This window comes from Ovis aries, chromosome X, assembly GCF_016772045.2.
Source record: "Ovis aries strain OAR_USU_Benz2616 breed Rambouillet chromosome X, ARS-UI_Ramb_v3.0, whole genome shotgun sequence".
Taxonomy (NCBI): domain Eukaryota; kingdom Metazoa; phylum Chordata; class Mammalia; order Artiodactyla; family Bovidae; genus Ovis; species Ovis aries.
Window position 1 is genome coordinate 64,101,739 of NC_056080.1, and position 25,490 is coordinate 64,127,228.

Below are 25,490 nucleotides of genomic sequence, written 5' to 3' on the forward strand. Positions count from 1 at the left end.
CTGGGGAGTCTGGAGTGTGGTGTTTGTCAATTCAAACTGGTATGTAATTTTTTTCTTTTTTTCAAACTGGTATATAATTTTAAAAAGAAACCTTTTTGCTGTATGAGTGCATTATCATTGAAATCAGATGCCAGGAATCTGTGATATGGAGAGGTTCTTTATTCCTGTTGTTGACATTTAGTATTTAATGCTTCTGAGCAGCTTGGGAGAGAAATAAGGATGCCAGGTAATATGGGAGGCTTTGGATTTAGAGGTGCTTCTTAACAAACGAGAGTTTGATAATTACCCAGCATTTGTTGTCTTCTGTTTCAGTTTTTCCCTTTTGCAACTTTATGACAGGGCTACCATGTTGGGTCTCTATATCATTTTGTTATAGTGATCTTCCCTAGGGAATTCTGAACTGAGTTTCCTTTTGTGTTATAGGCATATGTTGTGTATGCAGTAATGCTGTGAACCCTTTGCTATGGGACTAGGGGATGCGAGATTTTAATTGTGAATATAGAGCAGGGATCCTTACCCTGTCAGGGCACATGAATCCTTAAAAGAATCCATGAACCTCTTAAATTATATGCAAAGTTTTGTATGATAATGTGTCTTTCTGGGAAAAGGGTTCATAGCTTTTGTCAGGGTCTTAACATTATGACCCAGTGAAGGTTGAGAAGCTCTGGTATAAAGAATGGTTTCCATTTAATTTCTCATGCTTTTTTTTACTAGTCTTGGCCGTTTCATCACCCAGTTAATAAGAAGTTTGTTCCAGATTATTACAAAGTAATTGTCAGTCCAATGGATTTAGAGACCATACGTAAAGTGAGTGATTTGGTCTAAAATATCTTTTTGGAAGCAAGTAACTTTATATGTGTATCTGAGTCCCTTGATTTCTTTTAATCACAGAATATCTCCAAGCACAAATATCAGAGTCGGGAGAGCTTTCTAGACGATGTCAACCTTATTCTGGCCAACAGTGTTAAATACAATGGTGAGTATTTCCACTTTTTTTCTCTTTCCATCAGTATATCCACCCAACATTAGTTAGCATTATTAAAAGTTAAGTGCATAAAGCAGGCTTGAGCTTTGATAGTCAGCAGAGTCAGTCAAGTGACTTAACTCTGCATTTTTAAAAAAAGACATATTTTAGTGTGTTCTGTAAAGTTTGCTAATAATGTTTAATGATGACAAAGCAATGTACATTTATTTTCTAAACTTAAAAAGCACAGACAAATGAAATGAGAATAAAAATCATGTGGATGTCACTTTGGGCCATCACTACTTTCCATGAGTTGTGAAAACTTACCTATTCCCCAGGCCCTTTGATGGAACTTAGGGAAATGTGTTAACATAACATAGACCATGGTGTGCTTCCTTAGAGCATGGAATTCCTGCTCAGTATATGAACTGATTGAATGACATGTGTCAGATTCTGTGCTAGCTACTCCCATCTACTGATGGGAAAGACATCACTGTCCTCATGTAATTCACAGTCCAGTCAGTGAAGAGAAACAGTTAAAATGCAGCTTATCAGGGGCTATATTAGAAGGATGTACGAAGTGCTCTAGAGGAGAGGAAGGAGCACTTTCACCTAGGGGTTAGGAAGGCTTTGTAAACAAGTTAATAAAGTTCAGTTTTGAACAGCTCACTTGTTAAATAAACATCTATTGAGCACTTAGTATGTGCTGGCACTGATAGATATTACAAATATAAAATCATATGTTCTCTGCCCCCAAATTGGTTATAGTTTAGTTGGGAAAACAAAAGAAAAATCACAGAACTTGTTGTAATGCTAGATGCATGCACAGAATGCCAAAGTAAAACAGAAACAAAATATCTTAATCAGAGTGGGATGAGAGGAAGCTTCCTATAATAGAATTTTCTTAAACTGAGTTCTAAAGGATCAGTGGAGTTTACTGAGCAAAGGATGTGGAGGAGACAGCATTATAGGCAGAGAGAATAGCAATATGTGAAGGCACAGAAGCCTGAAATTACATCTTGAGTTTAAGAAATGAGTTATTGGGGTTGCAATTAAGTGTAGAGTTAAATGTAGTGAATGACTGGTTATGTGTAGAGAAGTAGATGTCAAATCATAAGAGGACCTAGTGTATGCCATATATCATACTTAAGAGTTTTTCGGTTCAGTCACTCAGTCATGTCTGACTATTTGCGACCCCATGGACTGCAGCACGCCAGGCTTCCCTGTCCATCACCAACTCGCAGAGCTTCTCAAACTCATGTCCATTGAGTCGGTGATGCCATCCAACCATCTCACCATCTGTTGTCCCCTTCTCCTCCTGCCTTCAGTCTTGCCCAGCATCAGGGTCTTTTCCAGTGAGTCAGCTTCTTGGCATCAGATGGCTAAAGTATTGGAGCTTCAGCTTCAGCATCAGTCCTTCCAATGAATATTCAGAACTGATTTCCTTTACTTTATCCTAAATGGAAGAACACTGAAAGAATTAAGCAGCAAAATGACAATCCCATGTAGCTTGTGAAGCAAAAAAGAAGAGGGAGCTAAGGGAATTTAAGAGCATTGCCTAGCATACTGAGGTCTCAACTAAAAAATCTGCATGTCTATATGACTTTTCTCCTCAGTATTCAGCAGCCCAAGTAGTGTGGCTGTTAAGTTCATCAGAAGGGACAGAGAATTAGGAGGAGGAGGTGAAGGAGGGGACAACCGGAAAGACAGATGAGAAAATGGGTATTATGGGTATAGAGGATAGAATATCATGGAGGAATGAAAGAACAGGGCAAGTTCAGGGAAATGAACTTGGCTAGAACCTATATATTTCATTAAGAGAAGTGGTAGGAGATGAGCCTTCTAGTTTATTCCATCTAGGTTGGGTTAAAAGAATCTACTTTGTCCCTTGTACCCTTCTTATTGCTGATTGTAAAGTGGAAACACAGGTCATTTATCTTTCCATTATTGTTTCCTGAAAATACCAAAAGCTAATCAGCCCAAATTCTGGCAATAGAAGTTAGCAGCCTTACAGGTGTCTTAAAATGAATATAACAAGTAATAAGCAAGCAGGAATGTTACAGAGATGATGCTTGGCCTGGGGATAGCTGCCTTAAGATAGAGGGCAGGTTTATGAGGAGCTTAGGTAAGGCAATAAGAAGAAAAACCCAGAAGATGCTAATTGGAATGAGCAGAGGGCAGTAGACAAATCACAAGATAAAAATTAAATGCAAAATAAAAATGAATAAATATTCAGTTGTATCTGGTAATCAAAGAAATGAAAATAGAAGCAGATAAACTATCTTTTTTTTTTTGCCTATTAGATGAGATTGGTTTCTTTTTTAATGGAAGTATTCAAAATGCTAGTGAGGTAGGTACTCTTACATATGCAGTATAAAATTATGAGACATTTCTAGAAAGCTCTTTGACAGCACTGAGACTTAAAAATAGTTAAGTGAACAGATCTTATAGTCAGGTAGACTTGAATTTGAATATTACCCCCCGCCCCAACTTCATAGCAGTATGACTTTGGACAAGCAACTTAGACTCTGCTTTCTCATCTGTAAAATGGGGGAAATAATAATACCCTCCTCAGAGGGCTACAGTGAGGATTACAGGAAATAATGATTATAAGTGCTTAGCATGTAGTAAGATAATCTGTCCTAATCAGAGATACAGAAAAAGCTATTCACAATAATGTCATTTATATTAATGAGAAATAACTTGAACGGTTAATGTAAAGGGAATGACTAGTTAGTGTGCCACCTGCATGATAGATTATTGTGTAAAGATTGAAAGCTTATTCTAAAAAACTAATGACAAAAGTGCTTAGAATGTTAAGTGAGAAAAGTAAAACACATCACTTTAATTTCATCTCAGTTATGCTTTTTATGAAAAGATACATACATTTAAAAAAAAGTGATGATAATAGTGGTTATTTCTGAGATGTAAGGTTAGGATTATCTTCATGTTCATCTTTTGTAGTTTTCCAAGTTTTCTACTGGTATGGAAAGCAGGAAACTCTTTCGAGAGGAGATAGTTTTTGAGTAAAATTTAAAGGATGATGATTATTGCAGCTAATTCTTTATTGAGCACCTGCTGTGCTGAGCAGATAGTCAAGTGGAGAAAGGTAGGGAAGAACTTCCAGATAGAGAGTGCAAATGCTAGAAAGATCAGAGCACCTTGGACAGGGAAGTGCAAAAAGTTGAGTTTGGGTATGGTGCAGAGTGGGAGCTAGTTTGGGTGTTAATAAAGGTATTTTTAAAGTTCAGTTCAGTTCAGTCACTCAGTCGTGTCCAACTCTTTGCGACCCCATGAATCACAGCACGCCAGGCCTCCCTGCCCATCACCAACTCCCGGAGTTCACTTAGACTGACGTCCATCGAGTCAGTGATGCCATCCAGCCATCTCATCCTCTGTCGTCCCCTTCTCCTCCTGCCCCCAATCCCTCCCAGCATCAGACTCTTTTCCAGTGAGTCAACTCTTCGCATGAGGTGGCCAAAGTATTAGAGTTTCAGCTTTAGCATCAGTCCTTCCAATGAAGTTAGGTGGGGCCAAATCATGAAAGATGCCTAGTATGTCTCACTAAACCTTTAAAAGGACAAATCACCAATAAAGAAACTATTGACAACCATCCAAGTTAAAGCACTGAGAGCTTGAACTAAGTTATGAAGCAATAAAAATGGAAAGATGGGGACAGATGGTAGAGATACTGAGGAAATAGAATTGATAACCTTCATAAATGGTTGGAAATTGAGGGTATAGGTAAAGGACTGCTGCTAAGTCACTTCAGTCGTGTGCGACCCTGTAGACGGCAGCCCACCAGGCTCTCCCGTCCCTGGGATTCTCCAGGCAAGAACACTGGAGTGGGTTGCCATTTCCTTCTCCAATGTGTGAAAGTGAAGTTGCTCAGTCGTGTCCGACTCTTCGCGACCCCATAGACTGCACTCTACCAGGCTCCTCCATCCATGGGATTTTCCAGGCAAGAGTACTGGAGTAGGTTGCCATTGCCTTCTCCAAGGTAAAGGACAGGGAGAATTAAAAATGATGCCAAGTACTCCTGTTTTCTTGGTGAAAACATAAATTGGTATAAACTTTTTAGAGGACAATAAATGTATATTCCCTTTGACTAAGCAAGTTCATCTCAAAGGAATATTCATACAAGTTTGCAAAGGCATATGTGCAAATGTACATATGGTTGTAACTGCAACTTTGTAATTAAGAAAACAGCATTCTAAAATATCCAACAATAAGAAATTATTAATAGTTAAACTGTGGTACATACTGTTTAGCCATCAGAATAGTAGATTAGCTAACAAATAAAGCTGTATCTTGTATATGCTGATACCCAAATATATCCAAGATATGTATTGATGTAAACTAGATCACTCAACAGTATATACAGAAGGATTTGTAAATTTAGATCCTATGGAGGCCAGACAGGTAACATAGATGAGTGAAATGGGCTCAGTAGTAATGATGAACTGAAAAGCCCATCTAAAGGGCTCAGTCACTGTTTAGTTCAATTGTTGTCATAAGGCAGAATTACTAAAGGGAGAGGTGGAGGATAATCTTCACTTTATGCTTTTTTGTACTTAGGTGTTTGAATTTTTTTTAATTGAGAATGAAGTACTTCTGTTAATTTAAAAAATCTGGTTTTTGGAAGGGTGGATAAGTCAGATGACATTCAGAATTCTGACTTGGGCAAACTGGTGGTATCATTGACTAATATAGTCGTCCCTCGATGTCCAGACTCCCAGGGATACCAAAATCTGTAGATGCTCAAGTCACTTATAAATTGGCATAGTATCTGCATCTAACTGTCACACATTCTCCCATATACTTTAAATCATCTCTAGATTACTTTCAATACCTATACAATGTAAATGCTATGTAAATAGTTATAAATACAATGTAAATAGTTTCCAGCGTGCAGAAAAATCAAGTTTTGCAATTTGGAACTTTCTGAAATTTTTTTCACAAATGTTTTTGCCCAATGATTCCATCATTGTGGAACCCATGGTTACAGAGGGCTGACTATAATAGGAAATAAAGGAGGAGTAGTTTTGGAGGAAAAGTGGTAGAGTTCAATTTGGGCTGTGTTGTATTGAGGTAGGATATCCAAGTAAAGACTTTGAGTAGATAATAGAGGTCCAGAGCTCAGAAGAGAAGTCTGTACTGTTTGTATATATGGATATTTTTTCAAATCATCAGCATATAAAAATATAAGTGGATGAGTTCAAATAGGGAGTCAGGTACATTCCTTGAACCCCCTGATGCTGTAGCTGAAATACACTTGTATGTCTTTCTGGGTAGAAAGACCATAGCTTTATCAGATTTTCAAAAGTTATATGTGACCCAAAAAGGTTAAGAACCACCGTTAAGAGAGAATGTAGGATGAGAGTATATTTGACAGATACCAAACCAGCATTTAAGGGATAGGGTGGAGAATACTGGGGAGTGACCAGGATGAAAAAAAAGGAAAACCAGAAGAGAGTAATGCTCTAGAAACCTAGAGAATAGGAAAATGGCCAACAGATCAAGTGCTACAGAGAAGACCAAAGAGAATGGTCATTAGAAGAGCTAGTTCAGTGCAGTGGTAGAATCAAAAGCCAGACTACAGAGGATATGAGTGAATGAGAATTTAAAAAGTGGAGGGTGAAATTTGCCTAAGAAGGGAAGAAGGAAGACTGTAATCAATGTGTTAGAAGGGACAAGTCAGTTGGACAGAGGGGATCTTTGTATAGATGAAAGAGAAGAAAATAAAGAATATGAGATAAGATCCCTGTGAGAATGGGAATATATACATTGAGAATGTTTCTGCCCAGTAGTGTCTCATTTTCTCTGCAAAATAGCAAACGGTCTTTTGCTAAGAATGAGTGAGGTGGTGGGAGAGAGAATTTGAAGAGAAATGTAGATAAAGGTTTGAATTAATACAAATTTTGTATTAGGGAAAATCTGTTACAGTTTAACATGTTTCAAATTTCTTACCAAGTTATTTTAAATCCCCCCACCCCCACCTCCTGGTGAAGAAAGATAAATAACAACAGTCCTATAGCTTACTTTTGTATACTGCTGTACATTGCCTTAGTTTTTGAACTAAAGTTAGGAGAGGCCTGATAGAGACAGGATTTAATGGGGATGCAAGTTTCCTTTGGATGAGAGAGAGAATGAAGAGACTGGACAGATACAAGGCTGTGATAAGGAAATGTAGGATATTGGAATTGAAACTTTCAGAGGTTAAACAGTAAAGACAGCATTCTAGATATAGCCATGGATATGTTTGGCTGGAATGGAGGTGCAAACCATTGGCATGAAGATTTACAAGGATTTTGGATAGGTAGAGTAACCCATCATAGTGGAGAGGGATTTGGCGCCAAGAAGATTGTGCCAGGTGTATAAGTCCTTGGTGAATGTGAGCTGGTTAATGATGGTGAGTAAAGGTGAAGAGCAGAGATCTCAAACTCAAGTGGCCTATAGGAGCCAGGCTAGTAATGTAAATGAGTTGCAGTGGGCCAAGTGTGGATTGAGGTAAACTGGAAGAGTATGTATATTCCATCTAAAGAAGCTTGTACTTTACTGCATCTGATTGTTTCCTAAGGAAATGAGTATCCATGTCACTTGGTATCTTAATTTTTCAGGAGAAGCTAAAAATCTGGATTTTGTGTACCTGTGACATTTCCCATTTTTACATATTTGCAAATAGTTTAGAAAAAATTTTTAACTCTGAAAGCCAAATAAAAACATCTATCTACCGGCCAAATCTAGCTCCAAGGCAACTCGTTTTCAACCTCTGGCATGGTAGAGAACAAGCCTCAAAGTAGGAGGAATGTTTTTTTTTCCCCAAGGGGAAGTAGATGATAATTTGGTAGCAGCAGTAGACAGTCTAGAAGGCTGTCTTCCCCTTATCCTTAACCAGTGGGTGAGAGTATGAGATAAGAAATGTGATCTTTTTTGTATGCTAAAAGGATATCCATAATGGAGTTGAAGGCAGATAATGAGATGTTTCCTACCATCAGGTACTATATACAAAATAATGCTTTTATTTAAAACTGTGTTGGTTTGGCCAGATATGAACCTGCCTCTATTTCTAATTAATAGTAATAAAGTCCATGTGGAATCTATTCCCTGCTTTAACATTTTGATTTCAAAAAATTTTCTAGCAAAGTTAGTAGAATGGTATCTCTGGTTAACATTATTTTGACCCTTTCCATTCAAATTCTTCACACATACCACATTGCATATGGCATATTTCTATAGCATTTTACATACTTTCATTATCATGTATATAACATATGAGCTAAGTTGTACATAGCTAGAATGCTTAGCACTAAGGTTAGGATCATCAAGCAACAAGTGATACTTCACCTACAAGTATGCAGTTGGAGGACTCAGGTCTTGTACTCGAGGTGGTGGTGATAGACTGCACACTAGTGTTCAAGCCTCTAGGGGGTCTGTTCAGCTACCACATAGGTGCTGAATCAATCGCAGAGCCTCTGTTCATGTTCAGATTACATTTGAAGGAACATTCATAATCAGAGAAACCCAAAACTTGGGATTAGAACTATTCACAATAGTCCTAAAAGTCACATAACATTCCATGTCAGTGAGAATGATACAGATAAAGAAATCCTGTCTGAAAAACACACCCAAACTTTATACCAGTCTTAGCAAAACCGTAAAGTAGTTGGCAGAGGCCTTAGTACTTAATGTTTGATTAAATTTAAGATAAACTGCATAGTCTGTGGGCTTCCCAGGTGGCTCAGTGGTAAAGAATCCACCTGCCAATGCAGGAGACAGGAGACACAAGTTTGATCCTTGGGTCGGGAAGATCCCCTGGAGGAATGCATGGCAACCCACTCCAATATCCTTGCCTGGAGAATCCCATGGACAGAGGAGCCTGGCGGACTACAGTCAATGGGGTTGCAGAGAGTTGGACATGACTGAGCACTCACGCATGCCCGCATAGTCTGTACAAATAGATGATGCCAAACTATTCGTGATGAAACCCCTTTTCCCAAAGAATTTCCTAACAAGTTCCTCCTCCAGTGTTCTTCAAACCAAAAATTAATAAGAAACCATCATACCTATGATAAGTAGATCACATATCATAAAATCTCAGTGCCTGAAGTTTTAGAATGTTCAGCAGGACCCTACAATCTAGATTAGATAAAACAATAAATTTACCCAAAAAATCTCCAGGGAAGTTTTTTTCTACACTTTTGTTTGAGTAACTCCCAACCCTGTGTGATCTCTAATAGTTCTGTGTATAGGACTCTTTTGTAGAGCTCATCATATACACACGTGCAGCTTAGCATTCAGCCAAAGATTTAAGAGCTTTTCTGCAGATCTTAGATTGTCTGTGGAGTTCCCGCCTCTCCAGTTCTGTCCTGCAATTTCTAACTGTTCTAGCCTCCTCAAACTCCAGTATCTGTTTCTATGGCTTAGTCAGACTGCTGTGCTTTTCTTGGATTCAGCAGAAAGCCAAGGACAATTGTAGGGCTCACTTCCTTTATTTCCTTTCTCTCCAAAATGACAGTCCTATACTTCCTGGTCAGAAACAGTTATTTCATTTGTTTTTTTTTTTTGCAGTTTTCTGGTTACAGTGGGAAGACTAATTCAATAGCAATTACTCTGTTGTGCCCAAGAAGGTCTTTAGGTGTATTGTATTTTCTGACATAGAAATTTCATTTTTATGTAGTTACATTTATCAGTCTTTGCTGTTTAGATTTCTGTATAATTGTTTAAAAGACCTTCCCTACTCTGAGATAACCAACTATATTTTCTTCTAATATGTATAGTATTTAAACATTTACTGATTTTTAAAAATAGAATCTAAGATATAAGGTAAATATCTAACTTATTTTCTCTTCCAAAGAATTAGCCAAAGTGTCCAAGTTGTACTTACGGAATGGTCTGTCCGTTTGTACATTAGTACAAAATGCTACCTTTATCATGTAGTAGATTCTTATATATTCTTTAACCTATTTTGGAGCATTCTGTTTTATTTATTTGTTTATCTAATCTACACTATTATCACCAGATAGTGTCTCTGATTATCATTCAGACTGTATAATTTTAAATTCCTCTGATGTGACTATCTTTCCCCAATTAGCCTAAATAAACTCTAGGATCATTTTGTTAAATTCTAACTTGTCAGTGACAGACAGATAATTTTGAAATCTTATTTTAATTTATGGATTAATTTGAAGAGAATGTATATCTTTGTAATATGTTTCTCCATCTAGAAGCTCATGTTTCTTCATTTATTCACATGTTCTTTTACCTTTGTCAGTAAAGACTTTTAGGTTATGTTGTATAATTTCTAGGCATCTTTTGTTTATTTCTATATATTTTATAGTTTTTATTGCTATTGAGCATCTACTTTTTTTGTTGTTGAGTTTATTCCTGGCTAATTTAAAAGTTTTGCACTATTGTACATGTGCTCCCCTCCTGCAAAGTGGTTATTAAATCTAAAGGTTTCAATCAGTTTGAAAAATAGTATTGTTAACAGGTTAATATAATGCTTAAAGTATTTTTGTATACTAGTTTCTAAGTCTGTAAGTTTGGCCATTAATAAATATTAAGGTTCTTTTTTTCTGTCAACAACTTTCCTTAGCTTGGGGCCAAGGTATAAGTATTCCTACATAGAGGTTAAGTCTCACATAATTAAAGAGAATAAAATCTCTTTTGATATCGCTTCAGCCACTTGCTGCCATCCATTCTTTTCATAGCTGACTTTTTGTTTGTTTTTATTGTGGTAAAATATACATGACATAAAAATTTACCTTTTCAACCATTTTTAAGTTTACAATTTGCTGGCATTAAGTACATTCATAATGTTGTGCAACCATCACCACTATCGGTTCCCAGAACCATTTCTTTATCCCAAACAGAAACTCAGTATCCCCATTCTCCCATTCCCCCAGTTCTTGGTAAACTCTATTCTACTTTCTTTCAGTGAATTTGCCTCTTCTAGGTACCTCATATGAGTAGACTCATACAATAAATAGAATATTTGTCCTTTTGTATCTGGCTTTTATTTCACTTTGCATAATGCTTCCAAGGTTCAACCATCCATGTTGTAGCATGGATCAGAATTTCTTTTTTTTTTCTTTTTTAATGAACATGTAATGTGTCTCTCCTATTCTTTACCTGCCATTCATGTCTCACTCAGCTTTAATCTAGTTTCTACCCTGCCAAGCATACCAAGTGAACAGGATCACATAATTGCCAGGTATAGTGGGCACTTTCCAGTCCTTATCTTTACCTCACCCCACTCTTAGACATCATTGAGCATTTCTTCCTTGAAATTATAGTATGACTGGCTTCATGACAACTTTCAGCTCTTACTTTCCTCTTACCTCTTAGACCATTACTTTTCAGTCTCCTTTACTGAATGTTATTCTGCCTGTTACTACAAGTTTAACCACCACCTCTTTCTGATGACTCTCAACTCTATTCTGGGCAAAGATCTATATATATCCCAACCACCTGCTGAACATTTCCTCTCGGATGTCCCAGTGGAACTTGAAACATGCTTCAAACTGAATATTTTACTATCCTTCTCTATTCCAACTTTCTCCCTCTGTCCTTTACTTGACTCACTCCTTTACTGTTTCCAGTCTGGATTTAATGAGTTACTAGCATCATGCCGGGAGAAATATCAATAACCTCAGATATGCAGATGACACCACCCTTATGGCAGAAAGTGAAGAGGAACTCAAAAGCCTCTTGATGAAAGTGAAAGAGGAGAGTGAAAAAGTTGGCTTAAAGCTCAACATTCAGAAAACTAAGATCATGGCATCTGGTCCCATCACTTCATGGAAAAGAGATGGGGAAACAGTGGAAACAGTGTGAGACTTTATTTTTTGGGGGGGCTCCAAAATCACTGCAGATGGTGACTGCAGCCATGAAATTAAAAGACCCTTGCTCCTTGGAAGTAAAGTTATGACCAACCTAGACAGCATATTCAAAAGCAGAGAGATTACTTTGCCAACAAAGGTCCATCTAGTCAAGGCTGTGGTTTTTCCAGTGGTCATGTATGGATGCGAGAGTTGAACTATAAAGAAAGCTGACCGCCGAAGAATTGATGCTTTTGAACTGTGGTGTTGGAGAAGACTCCTAAGAGTCCCTTGGACAGCAAGGAGATCCAGCCAGTCCATCCTAAAGGAGATCAGTCCTGGGTGTCCATTGGAAGGACTGACGCTAAAGCTGAAACTCCAATACTTTGGCCACCTCATGCGAAGAGTTGACTCATTGGAAAAGACTCTGATACTGGGAGGGATTGGGGGCAGGAGGAGAAGGGGACGACAGAAGATGAAATGGCTGGATGGTATCACCAACTTGATGGACGTGAGTTTGGGTGAACTCCGGGAGTTGGTGATCACAGGGAAGCGTGGTGTGCTGCAGTCCATGGGGTTGCAAAGTCAGACACGACTGAGCGACTGAACTGAACTGAACTGAGCATCACTGAGTCGCAGCTGGAAACCTCAGAGTTATTTTTGATTCTTCCTGTTGAATAAATCCCTGACTTCTAGCATATCACTAAACCCCTCATTATATTTTGCCTAAATTATTACAATAAATAGTCACCTAGCCAACATCCCAGCCTAGACTTCTAGACTTACCTCTTTCTAAACTGTCATTTGCATTTTTGTCAAATAGACCTCTTTAATTGGAGAGGGAAATGGCAACCCACTCCAGTATTCTTGCCTGGAAAATCCCATGATGGTCCATGGGGTCATGAAGAGCTGGAATGGCTGAGCGACTAAACAACAGACCTCTTTAATAATTCATACTTCTTATAAAAAAGGTCAAATGATACAGAAATAGAATTAAATATTAAAACTTCTGGAGACACTGCTTTGGGAAAGATCCCCAGTGTTCTTACTTGCTGCAAGTAATAAATCTTTCCTTCTCCTGAAAAAGAAGAGAAAAGCTTCTTCCTACCTGCACATTCCTATTTCTGTGGTTTTATTCCCTAGAGGTAACAGTTTGGTGTATATCCTTTTATTCTGTTTTCTGTACTTGACTCAAAACATGGTAAATAATTACACATTAGTTTAACTTTTGTCTTTTTTTTTCTTTTGGCAACAATGAACATTTTTATAGATAATTATTCTGTAATTTGCTCTCTTTGTTCATGAATATATCCCGATCCTCTTTTTTTAAGCTTCTATTTTGAAATAATTTTAGACTCAAGAAATTACAAAAATAGTCTATAGAGACCTGTATACCCTTTATATACCTTCCTCCAGTGGCAACATCTTAGATAACTGTGGTTCAATATCAAAATCAGGAAATTGATGCATCATCATTAACTAGATTACAGACCTTATTCAGTTTGCACCTTGAAAAAAAATCTATATTCATCTGTGCATGTGTATTTTTTATGCAGTTTTATGCCATCACCTAACCACCACAATCAAGGTTTAGAACTGGTCTGTCATCACAAAAGAACTCCCTGATGATACCTCTTTGTATTCCTGTCCCTCCACGTGCACGCACCTTTCTCCTTGTTCCCTGGCAACCACCTAGCTGTTTTCCATCTCTATACTCTTGATACTTGAGCATCTTATATAAAGAATAGTACAGTATTTTTGAGATTGACCTTTTTTTCACTAAGCATAATTCTTGAGATCCATTCAAATTATTGTATGTGTCAGTAGTTCATGTTTTAAGTTGTTGAGTAGTGTTCATCATACCAGAAGTTTGTTCAGCCATTCAGTCATTGAAAGATATTCAGTTCTCCAGTATTTTGCCATTGTGAATAAAGCTGGTATGAACATTCATGTACAAGATTTTGTATGAATGTAAATTTTCCTTTCTCTGAGATAAACGCCCAAGAATGAGATGGTAGATATATGTGTAGTTTTGTGAGAAACTGCTATACTCTTTTCCAGAATGCCTATACCATTTTGCATTTCTTCCAGCAATGAACGAATCATACAGTTTCTCTGCAGTATTTAGTATTACCACTATTTAGATAAATTGTATCTGTTCATCTTTCTCATTATGTTTTTACTTTGCATTACCCTAATGGCTATTGATATTAAATATCTTTTCATGTGCATATTTACCACCCATGTATTTTCTTTGGTGAAGTATCTGTTTCTTTGCCCCAGGTGTGTGTGTGTGTGTGTTTTTTTTGGCTGTGCTGGGTCTTTGTTGCTGCTCGGGCTTTTCTCCAGTTATGGCGAGTGGGGTCCACTGTCTAGTTGTGGTGTGCAAGCTTGTCATTGTGGTGGCTTCTCTTGTTGTGGAGCACAGGCTCTGGAGTGTGTGGGCTTCTGTAGTTTCAGCACGTGGGCTCAGTAGTTATGGTGTATTGGCTTAGTTGCTCCACTGCATATGGGATCTTCTGGGACTTGGGATCAAACACATGTCTCCTGCATTGGCAGGCGGATTCTTTACCACTGAGCCACGAGAGAAGTCCTGTCCCAGTTTTAATTGCATTGTTTTCTTATGATTAATGAGTTTTAAGGTTTCTTTATGTATTCTAGGTACACTTCCTTTATTAGATATATGATTTACAAAGAATTTTTCTAGTCTGTATCTTTTCAGTCTTTGGACAGTATTTTTGGAAGAACAGAAATGCTTAATTTTGATGAAATCCAATTTATCAGTTCTTTCTTTTTGCATTGTGCTCCTGGTACGTCTCTAAGGAGTTGTTGCTTTACCCAGGATCACAAAGGTTTTCTCTTATATCTTCTTTTTAAAAAAAGTTTTATTATTTATTTACTTATTTATTCCTGGCTCTGCAAGGTCTTCGTTGCTGTGCAGGCTTTTCTCTAGTTGTGGCTAGTGGGGGCAGCTCTCTAGTTGCAGTGTGCAGGCTTCTCATTGCGGTGGCTTCTCTTGTTGCAGAGCAGAGGCTCTGGGGCTCTTGGGCTTCAGTAGTTGCAGCGCATGGGCTCTGTAGTTGGGGTTCCCAGACTTGAGAGCACAGACTCAGTAGTTGCAGTCATGGGCTTAGCTGCTCTTCAGCATGTGGGATCTTCCCAGATTGGGGATCAAACCCGTGTCTCCTGCATTGGCAGGTGGATTCTTTACCTCTGAGCCACCAGGGAAGCCCTCTTATATTTTCTTTTCTAAAAGTTTATAGTTTTAGTGTTGTACATTTAAATCCATGATCCATTTTGAATTTATATACAATATGAGATTTAGATTGAGGTTCATTTTCTTTTTGCCAGTGGATGTTCTACTGTTCCATTACTGTTTGTTGAGAAGACTATTCTTACTTCAGTAAATTGCTCTGAGCACCTTTGTGAAAAATCAGCTAAATGCATGGGTCTGTTTCTGGGTTTATTTTGTTCCACTGACCTATCCCTCTGCACACTGCCGTGATTACTATAGCTAAGCTACTGTAAATGTTATCATCAGGTAGAGTGATTCCTCTCACTTTATTCTTTTTATAAATTGTGTTCTTATTCTCCCTTTCCACATAAATTTTAGAAGTATTTTGTCTATATCTACAAAAAAAGTCTTGCTGGAATTTTAATAGGAATTGAGTTAAACCTATAGATCAATTTAGAGAGAATTAACGTCTTTACTGATCCTATCTTATTGTTGGTACATAGAAGTCTCTATCATTCTTTTTAATGTATTCCATAGCATGTATATTTGTATCATAATTGATATCCTTGTACATTTGTAGGAAATTTTGATAGATGTTCTAAAATTGTGTTCTAAAAGGGTTGCGCCTGTTTATAATAAAAATGACAGTGAAGGAGAATGTCTGTTTCCCTACAACCTCTCCAGCTCTGGGATTATCAGTATTTTAAAGTCTTTGCCAAATTATGTCTGTAAAATTCAAGTATATAACTTAAACTGAAATTTCCCATGCTAAAAAGTTTAAAAAAATAAAACCATATAAAATTGTATAAAGTGAAAAGGAAAAATCTCCCTGTCCTTCCCCTTTCCCCATCCTGTTCTCCAGAGTACCGTTGGGTTTGGTGTGAAGCATCTGGGCCTTTTTTATACATACCATATATTTTTTCTTTCTTTCTTTCCTTTTTTTTTTTTTTAACAAATGAAAGCATATATTTGGTTGTACAATTTTCACTTGACATTGTTGTGGACAATTTTTCATTCATCTAAGTATGTGATATTGTTTAAGTAAATTCTGTTTCTATATGACTCAAAAAGGCAAAAGAATGAACTGTATAGCATTATGAATGCTTCAGAAAAAAAATTGAATTTCTACTTTGCTTTTAAAACTGCTGTGGCTGCTGATTATGGATAACAGTATGGAGATTCCTTAAAAACTAAAAATAAACTAGTTTGCAAAGCAGAAATAGAAACACAGACTTAGAGAACAAACATATGGATACCAGAGGGGAATGGGGGGAAGGGCAAGGTAGGATGAATTGGGAGATTGGAATTGACATATATACAGTATTGATACTATGTATAAAATAACTAATGAGAACCTGTATAGCACAGGAAATTCTACTCAATGTTCAGTGGTGACCTTAAATGGGAAGGAAATCCAAAAAAGAGGACATATATGTATACATATAGCTGATTCATTTTGTTGTACAGCAGAAACTAACACAACACTGTAAAGCAGCTATACTCCAATAAAATTTTTTTTAAAAAAAAGAATAAATGAGAATAGAGTTACATATGATCCAGCAGTTGTACTCCTAGGCATTTGTCTGGAAAAGATGAAAACTCTAATTCAAAAAGATATATGCACCCCAGTGTTTATAGTAGCACTGTTTACAACAGCCAAGATATGGAATCAACTTAAATGTCCATCAACAGATGAATGAATAAAAAAAGAATTTACACAGACACGCACAATGGAATATCACTCAACCATAAAAAAGAATCATATGATACTACTTATATGTGAAATCTAAAGTGATACAAAAGAACTTATTTACAAAATAGAAATAGACTCACAGACATAGAAAACAAACTTACAGGGCTTCCCTGGTAGCCCAGTGGTTAAGAATCAGCCTGCCAATGCAGGGCACACGAGTTCAGTCCCTGGTCCAGGAAGATCCTACATGCCATGGGGCAACTAAGCCTGTGTGCCACAACTACCAAGGCTGCATGCTCTGGACCCTGTGCTCTGCAATAAAGAACCTACCACAACGAGAAGCCCATGCACCATGAATAGAGAAAGCCTCTTGCAGCAGCAAAGACTCAGCACAGTCAATAAATAAATAAAACATTAAAAAAAGAAAACAAACTTACAATTACCAAAGGGGAAAGGTGGAAGAAGGGATAAATTAGGTGTTTGAAATTAATAGATACACATTGCTATATGTAAAATAGCTAAATATCGGAAACTATTAATATATTCAATATCTTATAAAAACCAATAATGAAAAAGAACCTGTAAAAGAATGTATATAAATAAATGAATCACTTGCTGTATACCTAAAACTATCACAATGTTATAAATCAACTATACTTCAATTAAAAAAATACTGTGGCTTCTACTATGTATAAAAAAGGTACAAGGATATATTGTATAGCACAGGGAATATTAGCCAGTATTTTATAACTAAAGGGAATATAATGTATAAAAATTTTGAATTACTATGTTGTAACTTAACTATGCCTCAATAAAAAATATGTGAGTGTTTATATATATATATTAAATCTGGCACTGATTTTAAAGCTTTCTACTGCTACTGAGATTTTATTTTTTAACTTTAATGGTATTTTTTCTCTGAAACCTTTTAGATAGCAGTAATATTTGTTTGCTATCTCACTACTAGAACTACAAAGCTTGTAGCTTTCTTCTCCTGACATTACTAAAGAGCGAAATTAACTTAGAAATGACAAAAGGAATTTTCTTTGATTTTAGTAAAGTATCAACTTTCCAAAGCTGTCACTGGAATTATCACTATTTAGGGACATTGAATTTGAATTACATATGATTCTGTAGGCCACTGCCAGTCCTTATGAATGAGGCAAAGTATAAATATAAATATATTTTTTTACATTTGCAGCTGCTTTGCCATGATTTACTAAATAAGGAGAGAGAAGAAAAACAAAACTTTTCTTTTTTACAAACAGAAACATTTCTTTTTTGCAAATGGGTCACTTGTTCTCTTATAAGACACAGTGGTAATTCATAGACAGCCTTATCTTTCATATTCATTTTTGTTTCATTCTGGAAGTTATTCTTGCTAAATTCTGATTTTCTGTATAGTAATTCTTTAGGGACTGGGAAATTGAAACTCAGTTTCTATTTACTCTCTTCTCCCCCACAATAGCCCCAGCATCTTTATTGTTCCCACAGAGGCCTTGTTGTCTGTGTATGTCTTTTCACTGGATGACTCTTTTCTTCCTTAGCTGTGAAACCTAAAGCTGATCATCCTGCTTTTAGTAAGCACCTGATTACTGCAGAATATAGAGCACAATTTTTAGCTTTATGGAGGTGGTTATGGACCCCTTTGAGAATCTGATGGAAAAGCGTGGATCTTCTACTCAAAAAAATACATATTACATACAAAATTCTGTTTGCAGTTTCAGGGGGTTCATGGATCTCTCATTACCACCCCATTCAAGAATTTCTGGTATAAGTATAGATATCTGGGTATTTTTATCCTTTTTCGGTGGTGGTAACAGTGGTTTGCCAACTCTGCCTCTATCTTTCATCAAAAATACTTCAGTGCTGTGGAGCTCTGCTCAGTGTTACCTGGCAGCCTGGATGGGAGGGAAGTTTGGGGGAGAATGGATACATGTATATGTATGACTGGATCCCTTCAGTGTTCACCTGAAACTATCACAATATTGCTAATTGGCTATACATCAATACAAAATAAAAGGTTACAATAAAAGGATACCAAAAAAAAATTAAAAAATACTTCAGTGTTACTTTTCATATATGTAGAGTTAAGTAGCTGAAACGCTTGTAACTCCTAAGAGTGTGGATTGTCAAAAACTGAGAACAGACACAGCTAGTAATTAAAACACATAGAGAAGTGTATTAACTATATAAATAAGGATATTTTTTATATTCTGGAGTATTATTAGTGGATATTTCTTTAGAGTTATGTGTTGCAAAGAAAATGGGGAGTGAAGAGGTCACATCTTTAAAGTGGTTTAAGGGAGAAGACTTTGCAAATGTATAAAATTAATTTTTCCCTGCATTATAAATGAGAAGATTGAGATATTGAAAGGGTTGGTTTATGTTTCAGTTTCAGAACTGAAGAGCTGAATTAATCTGTAGGCTGGAATTTTAGCGATGAGTCAGGTTCTTGTAGGTGTATGAGCCAGGATACTGCCATAAGCTGCTGATGTACTTGCTCAGTAAAGGAAGCCTGTGACTTGTATGCAGCCTATTTTCTCTAGCATCATGCATTTCTAATCAGCATGAAAGCTTGTATGATAACTTTTGCAGTCTGTCTCCATCAGTACTTTGAGGACCAACCTACTGGTGGCTTTAGGAGATTAGAACTCAGAAACTTGAGCTGTGGACTCCTATCTCTCAAAACTATTCCTGACTGTGAGCCAGCTCTGGCTGTCTTTATGTCCTGAATATCTTTTAGTTGACTTAAGTTTTCCTTCTGGTTTGGCACAGGCAGCTTGTGTGAGGATACAACTTTATTTTACATCTTTTGTGAAGAATAGATGGACCTATGCTTGTGAGAAATTTAATCTTAAGTCAACTTATTTGTTTGTATAAAAAATATAAAGTGTTAGTCGCTCACTCATGTCCAGCTCTTTGCAACTCTGTGGACTGTAGCCCACCATGCACTTCTGTCCATGGGATTCTCCAAGCAAGAATACTGGAGTGGGTTGCCATTTCATTCTCCAGGGGATCTTCCCAATCCAGGGATCAAACCTGGGTCTTCCTCATTGCAGAAATATTCTTTACCAGCTGAGCCACCAGGGAAGAATAGCTTAATAACAATACTCAGAGTAGTTATGTAGTTATGGCACAAAGATGTCACATGGGATATATTTTTTATACTTTACATCCTGATAAATAGTAGGTTTAAGTCAAGGATCACCTCCTCTATGAAGCCTTTCCTAATTCTTCTTTACCTCTTCCATCCCAGCATTGGTCACTTCCTCCTGTATGCCTCTACTAAACCCTCTTATGTATTTTTTCACTGCATTGTATCACCTCATTTGTTTATAGTCTGTCTCACTGGGCTCCCTGGCAGCTCAGACAGTAAAGACTCTGTCTTCATTTCAGGAGACCTGGGTTTGATCCCTGGCTTGGGAAGATCTCCTGGAGAATTCCATGGATAGAGGAGCGTGGCAGGGCGACAGTCCATGGGGTTGCAAAGTGTTGGACACAACTGAGTGACTAACATGCACACTGTGCTAGACCATAAGCTTCTTGAGGATATAGTCTGTATCTTAGTCATGTCTGTGTATTATGCCTGGCACCTAGAGGTACTCAAAAATTGGTTTTACAAATGAGGAGGTGAGTAAATAGTATATTAAAGAATATTATAAAGCACTTAAGACAGGGAATAACAACTCAGATGCTTTCAGGCTCCAGGCATAAACAAGCAGAGCTGGTAGGGACTGTGTGAAACACATGCCTTATCTAAGAGAGGCAGCTGCTCCTCAGATCAGCCCACTGGTGCTGCGTGAGAATGCTGACCATGTGTTGCCACCTTTTAATTTTTTGAGAGAAGCCAGATATTTGGGTTTTTATATGAAATCTCTTGATTGTTAAATGTTGCCAACTAATTAAGCTCTTTTTAAGCTTTTAATTGAGGTGTAATTTACATACAGAAGTGTATGAATACGCAGCTCAATCCGTTTTCACAGACTGAAGTGATTTTTAAATTGAAGTATAATTGACCTACAACAATATATTAGTTCCAGGTATATAATACAATAATTTGATATTTCTTCACATCACAAACTGATCACCACCTGAACTGATTTTTTGTGAGCCAAATAAAACTGATAGACCTGCAAGTCACCAATTTACAACTTATAACAAAATCTGTATGGGGAACTGTGTAGTTAGGTTAAGAATCACCCAGTAGGTTAACTATCTTAAAGAGACACATCTGTCCAATGCAGTGTGTGGACCTTATTTGGATTATAATTCTAAAAAAAAAATGTAAAAGAGCATTTATAAAACAATTGGGGAAATGTGAATGTTGACGGGCCATTTAATAATGTTAAAGAATTATTGTTAGCTACCTTAGGTATAATATAGTTTTTTTTTTAATTAAAAAAAACATTTATTTATTTATTTGGCTACACTGGGTCTTAGTTGTGGCATGCAGGCTCTTTGTTGCAGCACATGGGGTCCAGTTCCCCAGCCAGAGATCAAACCCAGGCCCCATGCTTTGGGAGCATGGAGTCTTAGGCGCTAGACCACCAGGGAAATCCTCAGTCATTGTTTTTTCAATAGTTGTTACTGTATTTTATTTTTTAGAGCAGTTAGAGCAAAATTGAACAGAAGGTACAGAGTATTCCCATGTACCCTGTGCCCCTACACATGCACAGCCTCCCCTGTTATCCACATCCCCCACTAGAGGGATACATTTGTTGCAACTGATGAATCTACATCATTAGCACCCAAAGTCCATAGTTTGCATTAGAGTTCACTCTGGATATTGTACATTTTATGGGTTTGACAGATGTATAATGACATGTATCTACCATTATAGAATTGTCCATGTTCATTTCTTTTAAAGAGTCCTTTAAGACACATAGTGAACAATTTATGGATGAAATGCTAGAATTTGCTTCAGAATAATTTGGGAAGAGTGTGAAAGTTGGTGTGTAAAATGAAACAGGATTGACCATTTATATAATCGTTGAAGATGGGTAAGAGGTACATGGGAGTTCATTATGTTAGTGTCTCTGGTTTTGTGTGTGTTTGAAATTTTCCACCTCCAAAATTAGAGCAAGAGTCCAAGTTAAAGCTGAAGCATGATTTTTTGGACCTAGGCTAAGAGTCGGACACAACTGAGCAACTTCACTTTCACTTTTCACTTTCATGCACTGGAGAAGGAAATGGCAACCCACTCCAGTGTTCTTGCCTGGAGAATCCCAGGGACAGTGGAGCCTGATGGGCTGCCATCTATGGGGTCGCACAGAGTCGGACACGAATGAAGCGACTTAGCAGCAGCAGCAGCAGGACAAGAGGATACCACTGCTGGTGACAGAAAGTGCATTTCTGGAGCTAAAGTAATGGCATTCTCTTTTTTCATTTATAGGGCCTGAAAGTCAGTATACTAAGACTGCTCAGGAGATTGTGAACATCTGTTACCAGACATTGACTGAGGTAAGTGAAAAAGAGGAGGTCCCTGTAGGATCTAACTTTTTGGAACCCTTTTGTTCCCTAGGGCTGAGGGAGGCCTTCTCTACCTATCCTTTTTTAATATGTAATATCCCACCTCAACCCTCAACCCACAGTCTGTATTCCTTCTCTGCTTTATTTTCTTACCCAGCACTAAATGTTTTTAATAAGTGTATAATTATTTACTTTATTACCATATGTATCGTTGTATCCTGCCACGAGAATAGAAGCTTCATGAAGACAGGGATTTTTTTCACAGGCTGACATCACTTTAGTAAGTTCATCAGAAAGTGGTTTTTATAAACTTATTTTTCTGTGCTCATCTTTAACTTTTTAACTTATATTTATCTTTAATTGACTGATGATTACTTTATAACATTGGTTTGATTTCTGCCATACATCAACATGAATTAGCCATAGATGTACATGGTCCCCTCCCTCTTGAACCTCCCTCCCACGAAGACAGGGATTTTTGTTTGCTGCTCAATGTCTAAAACACATGTTGAATGAATTCTGTACTTTTCTTTCTCAGTATGATGAGCATTTGACTCAACTTGAGAAGGATATTTGTACAGCTAAAGAAGCAGCTTTGGAGGAAGCAGAATTAGAAAGCTTGGACCCAATGACCCCAGGGCCTTACACACCTCAGGTAAGTCTGAGGACTAGAAACTTCCTCTTACAGTTTTCTTATTGATTTTGGAAATTGGGAGCATGTTAACAGATGTATTTACTGAGATACCCTTCTTCTCTGTCCTTCCTCTTCATATGCCTTTCGTGTGCTTTCTTGTCTTCTCAAAGGCTAAGGTGAGTGAGGGCCATGGGTCTTGGTAGCCTTGTTGGATCCAAAAGAGACAGGTGTGGGATGTATGAATGGGGTGGGGTCTTAGTCATTTAGGCAGTATTTAGGAGTACCAGACTCCTGACTACCATGGCCAAAGGCATCCTCTTGAATCCCTGGAGTTCCTTTGCCCTCAGCATTGGGGTTCTGTGTATGCTGTGCTAAGTCGCTTTAGTCGTGTCCAACTCTTTGCGACCCTTTGGACTGTAACCCGCCAGGCTCTACTATCTGTGGGATTCTCCAGGCAGGAATACTGGAGTGGGTGGCCATTTCCTCCTCCAGGGGATCTTCCTGACCCAGGTATCGAACTCACATCTCTACATCTGCTGTGTTGGCAGGCGGGTTCTTTACCACTAGCACCACCTGGGAAGCACCCATTAGGGTTCTGTGACATCCCAAGAGTATAGACATGGGCCACATTATTCCCTCTGAATTGTCTTAGTGTAGCTCAGACATCACCCATTTTCCTGGATTGACTTTCTCTCCCTGTAAATGAAGAAGGTAATGTTTATAGTGTTCTTAAATTTCCATGTCAAAGACTAGAGAACAAGATTAATAAGAAATTTTTAGTCTTTCTGATCTGACCCTTGAATATGCTGAGTATTTCATCTATACTGTACTCTTAGAGGGCCAGCATATTTGAAGACTAGGACTTAACCAGACTATAACTGTGTTGGAGGCACTGTGGTAAAGTGGAAAATACATGAAGTTTGGTATAAAACAGTCCTGGCTTTGAGTCTTAGCTCTGCTGCTATCTAGCTTTGTGAACTTTGGGAAGTTGACCCCTCTAATCCAGTTTCCATTTCTCTAAAATGTACTTTTCAAGATTGTTGTAAACATTAAATGAGGCCATTTGCCTAGCACACAGTAGACATTCAGTAAATGTTTATTTCCTTATGTGTATGAAAGTGATCTACAGGGTTCTCAGAGGTTCTTTCAAATTTACAAATATTCTAATGCAAGTTTCTCCCAATTCCCACTGGAAAACTTTTTCATTCTGCTCAGGTTTCACTCTGAACTAATAAATGCAGCCTGTGTGATCTTTGTTGGATAATTGCTGTCTATATCTCATTCATACAGTCTCCCTATCTATCTTTTACTCTCTCTTTCACCCTAAAACCTAGGTCACTGAGGGGCCAAATACAAAGAGCCCTAAGATACTTCCTCCAGGCCCAGAACAAGGAAAAGCTCTAGGAGTATGTGGGCAGATTGGGTCAAGGGGGCTTGGGTGAGTGATGTTCCCCAGGAAGGTCCTATTTGCTAATAGGCCCAGCAGCTTCCACAGACCCTTTCTGGTAAGTTAAAGCCTGGGTTTTAGCCATCATTCCTCAGGAGAGCGGCATATGGTTTGCTCTGGTCTGTGACAGCATCAGTCTAGCCCTGTGGTGAGTCCTTCCCCTCCCATACTGTCTCAAAAATAGCTGAGGAAAACCTGGCAACTGTGCTCCCTCCTGAGCAGTAGCTGTTTGGTGCAGTTAAAGGATCTCCTGGTAAGAGTAGGGTATAGGTATTGCCTCTTCATTATTCCAGTTCACTCTCTTATCATTGCCTTCACTCATATATACACATTTAGTAAGCCCAGTTCATTACCTCTGAACCTGAGGAAGATGCATGTGAGTGATTGTCCTTACTTAATATTACTCTCAAACCCAAATGCTATTAAATATTAAAATGTGTGTAAGTTTCCCTGGTGGCTCAGACAGTAAAGCGTCTGCCTGCAATGTGGGAGACCCGGGTTCGATCCCTGGGTTGGGAAAATTTCCTGGAGAAGGAAATGGCAACCCACTCCAGTACTCTTGCCTGGAGAATCCCACGGACGGAGGAGCCTGATAGGCTACAGTCCATGGGGTCGCAAAGAGTCGGACATGACTGAGCGAGTGCTTTGCCTTTGCCTTTTTAATACAATTTTGTTGTGTAGAAATATGACAGTAATCATACTTTACTGCCACCTCTAAATGGGTGGTAATCAATGTATTTTCACTCAGCTCTTTCTACCCAGCTTATATTGCACTATACATTCAGCTTGACATGTTATCTAAAATTGCTTGCTGTATATTTTTCCACATAGTGTTTCATTCCCTAATTTTCTCTTCTTTTGTTCCACAACTACTTTATCTGCACTTGTAATCCTTTTGAATTCAGTTTTTCCTTTCTCCAGAACCCTGTTCCCGTTCAGCCTTGTTTGTTTGCTTTAAAAACAAAACCAGCAAAGTAACACATATGTGGGTTCTTTGTTGATAAAAGTAACATGTTCATTGTGACAAATTGGGAAACATACAGAATAAATAAATTACTTAAAAATCAAGTCCACCGCTGAGAAAGAACCAAACCACTGTGAACATTTTGGTGTGTTTCTTCAAATCTGTAATGTGTGTGTGTGTGCATTTATAATGTGAAATTGGTCTTTATTATTTTGTGTCTTGTTTTCACTTCACATTATATTATGAGCATTTTATTTC

The 25,490-nt window shown here is 37.7% G+C and overlaps 1 protein-coding gene across 30 annotated transcripts in view; it reads left to right on the top strand.

Annotated features, from left to right (window-relative positions):
* Positions 1–25,490, top strand: part of TAF1 (TATA-box binding protein associated factor 1) — a 70,140-nt gene that overhangs the window by 36,282 nt on the left and 8,368 nt on the right. For 8 of the 30 annotated variants that reach the window (XM_012106888.5, XM_012106891.5, XM_060408170.1 and 5 more), the window contains exons 31-34: positions 715–807; positions 892–976; positions 22,111–22,178; positions 22,726–22,842. In XM_012106888.5, the coding sequence (XP_011962278.1) occupies positions 715–807; positions 892–976; positions 22,111–22,178; positions 22,726–22,842 (363 nt within the window). Of the gene's footprint in view, positions 1–714; positions 808–891; positions 977–8,700; positions 17,582–20,114; positions 22,022–22,110; positions 22,179–22,725; positions 22,843–25,490 lie in introns of those variants that run through there. The other 22 variants (XM_042242182.2, XM_060408187.1, XM_060408193.1 and 19 more) reach the window with 8 other exon arrangements.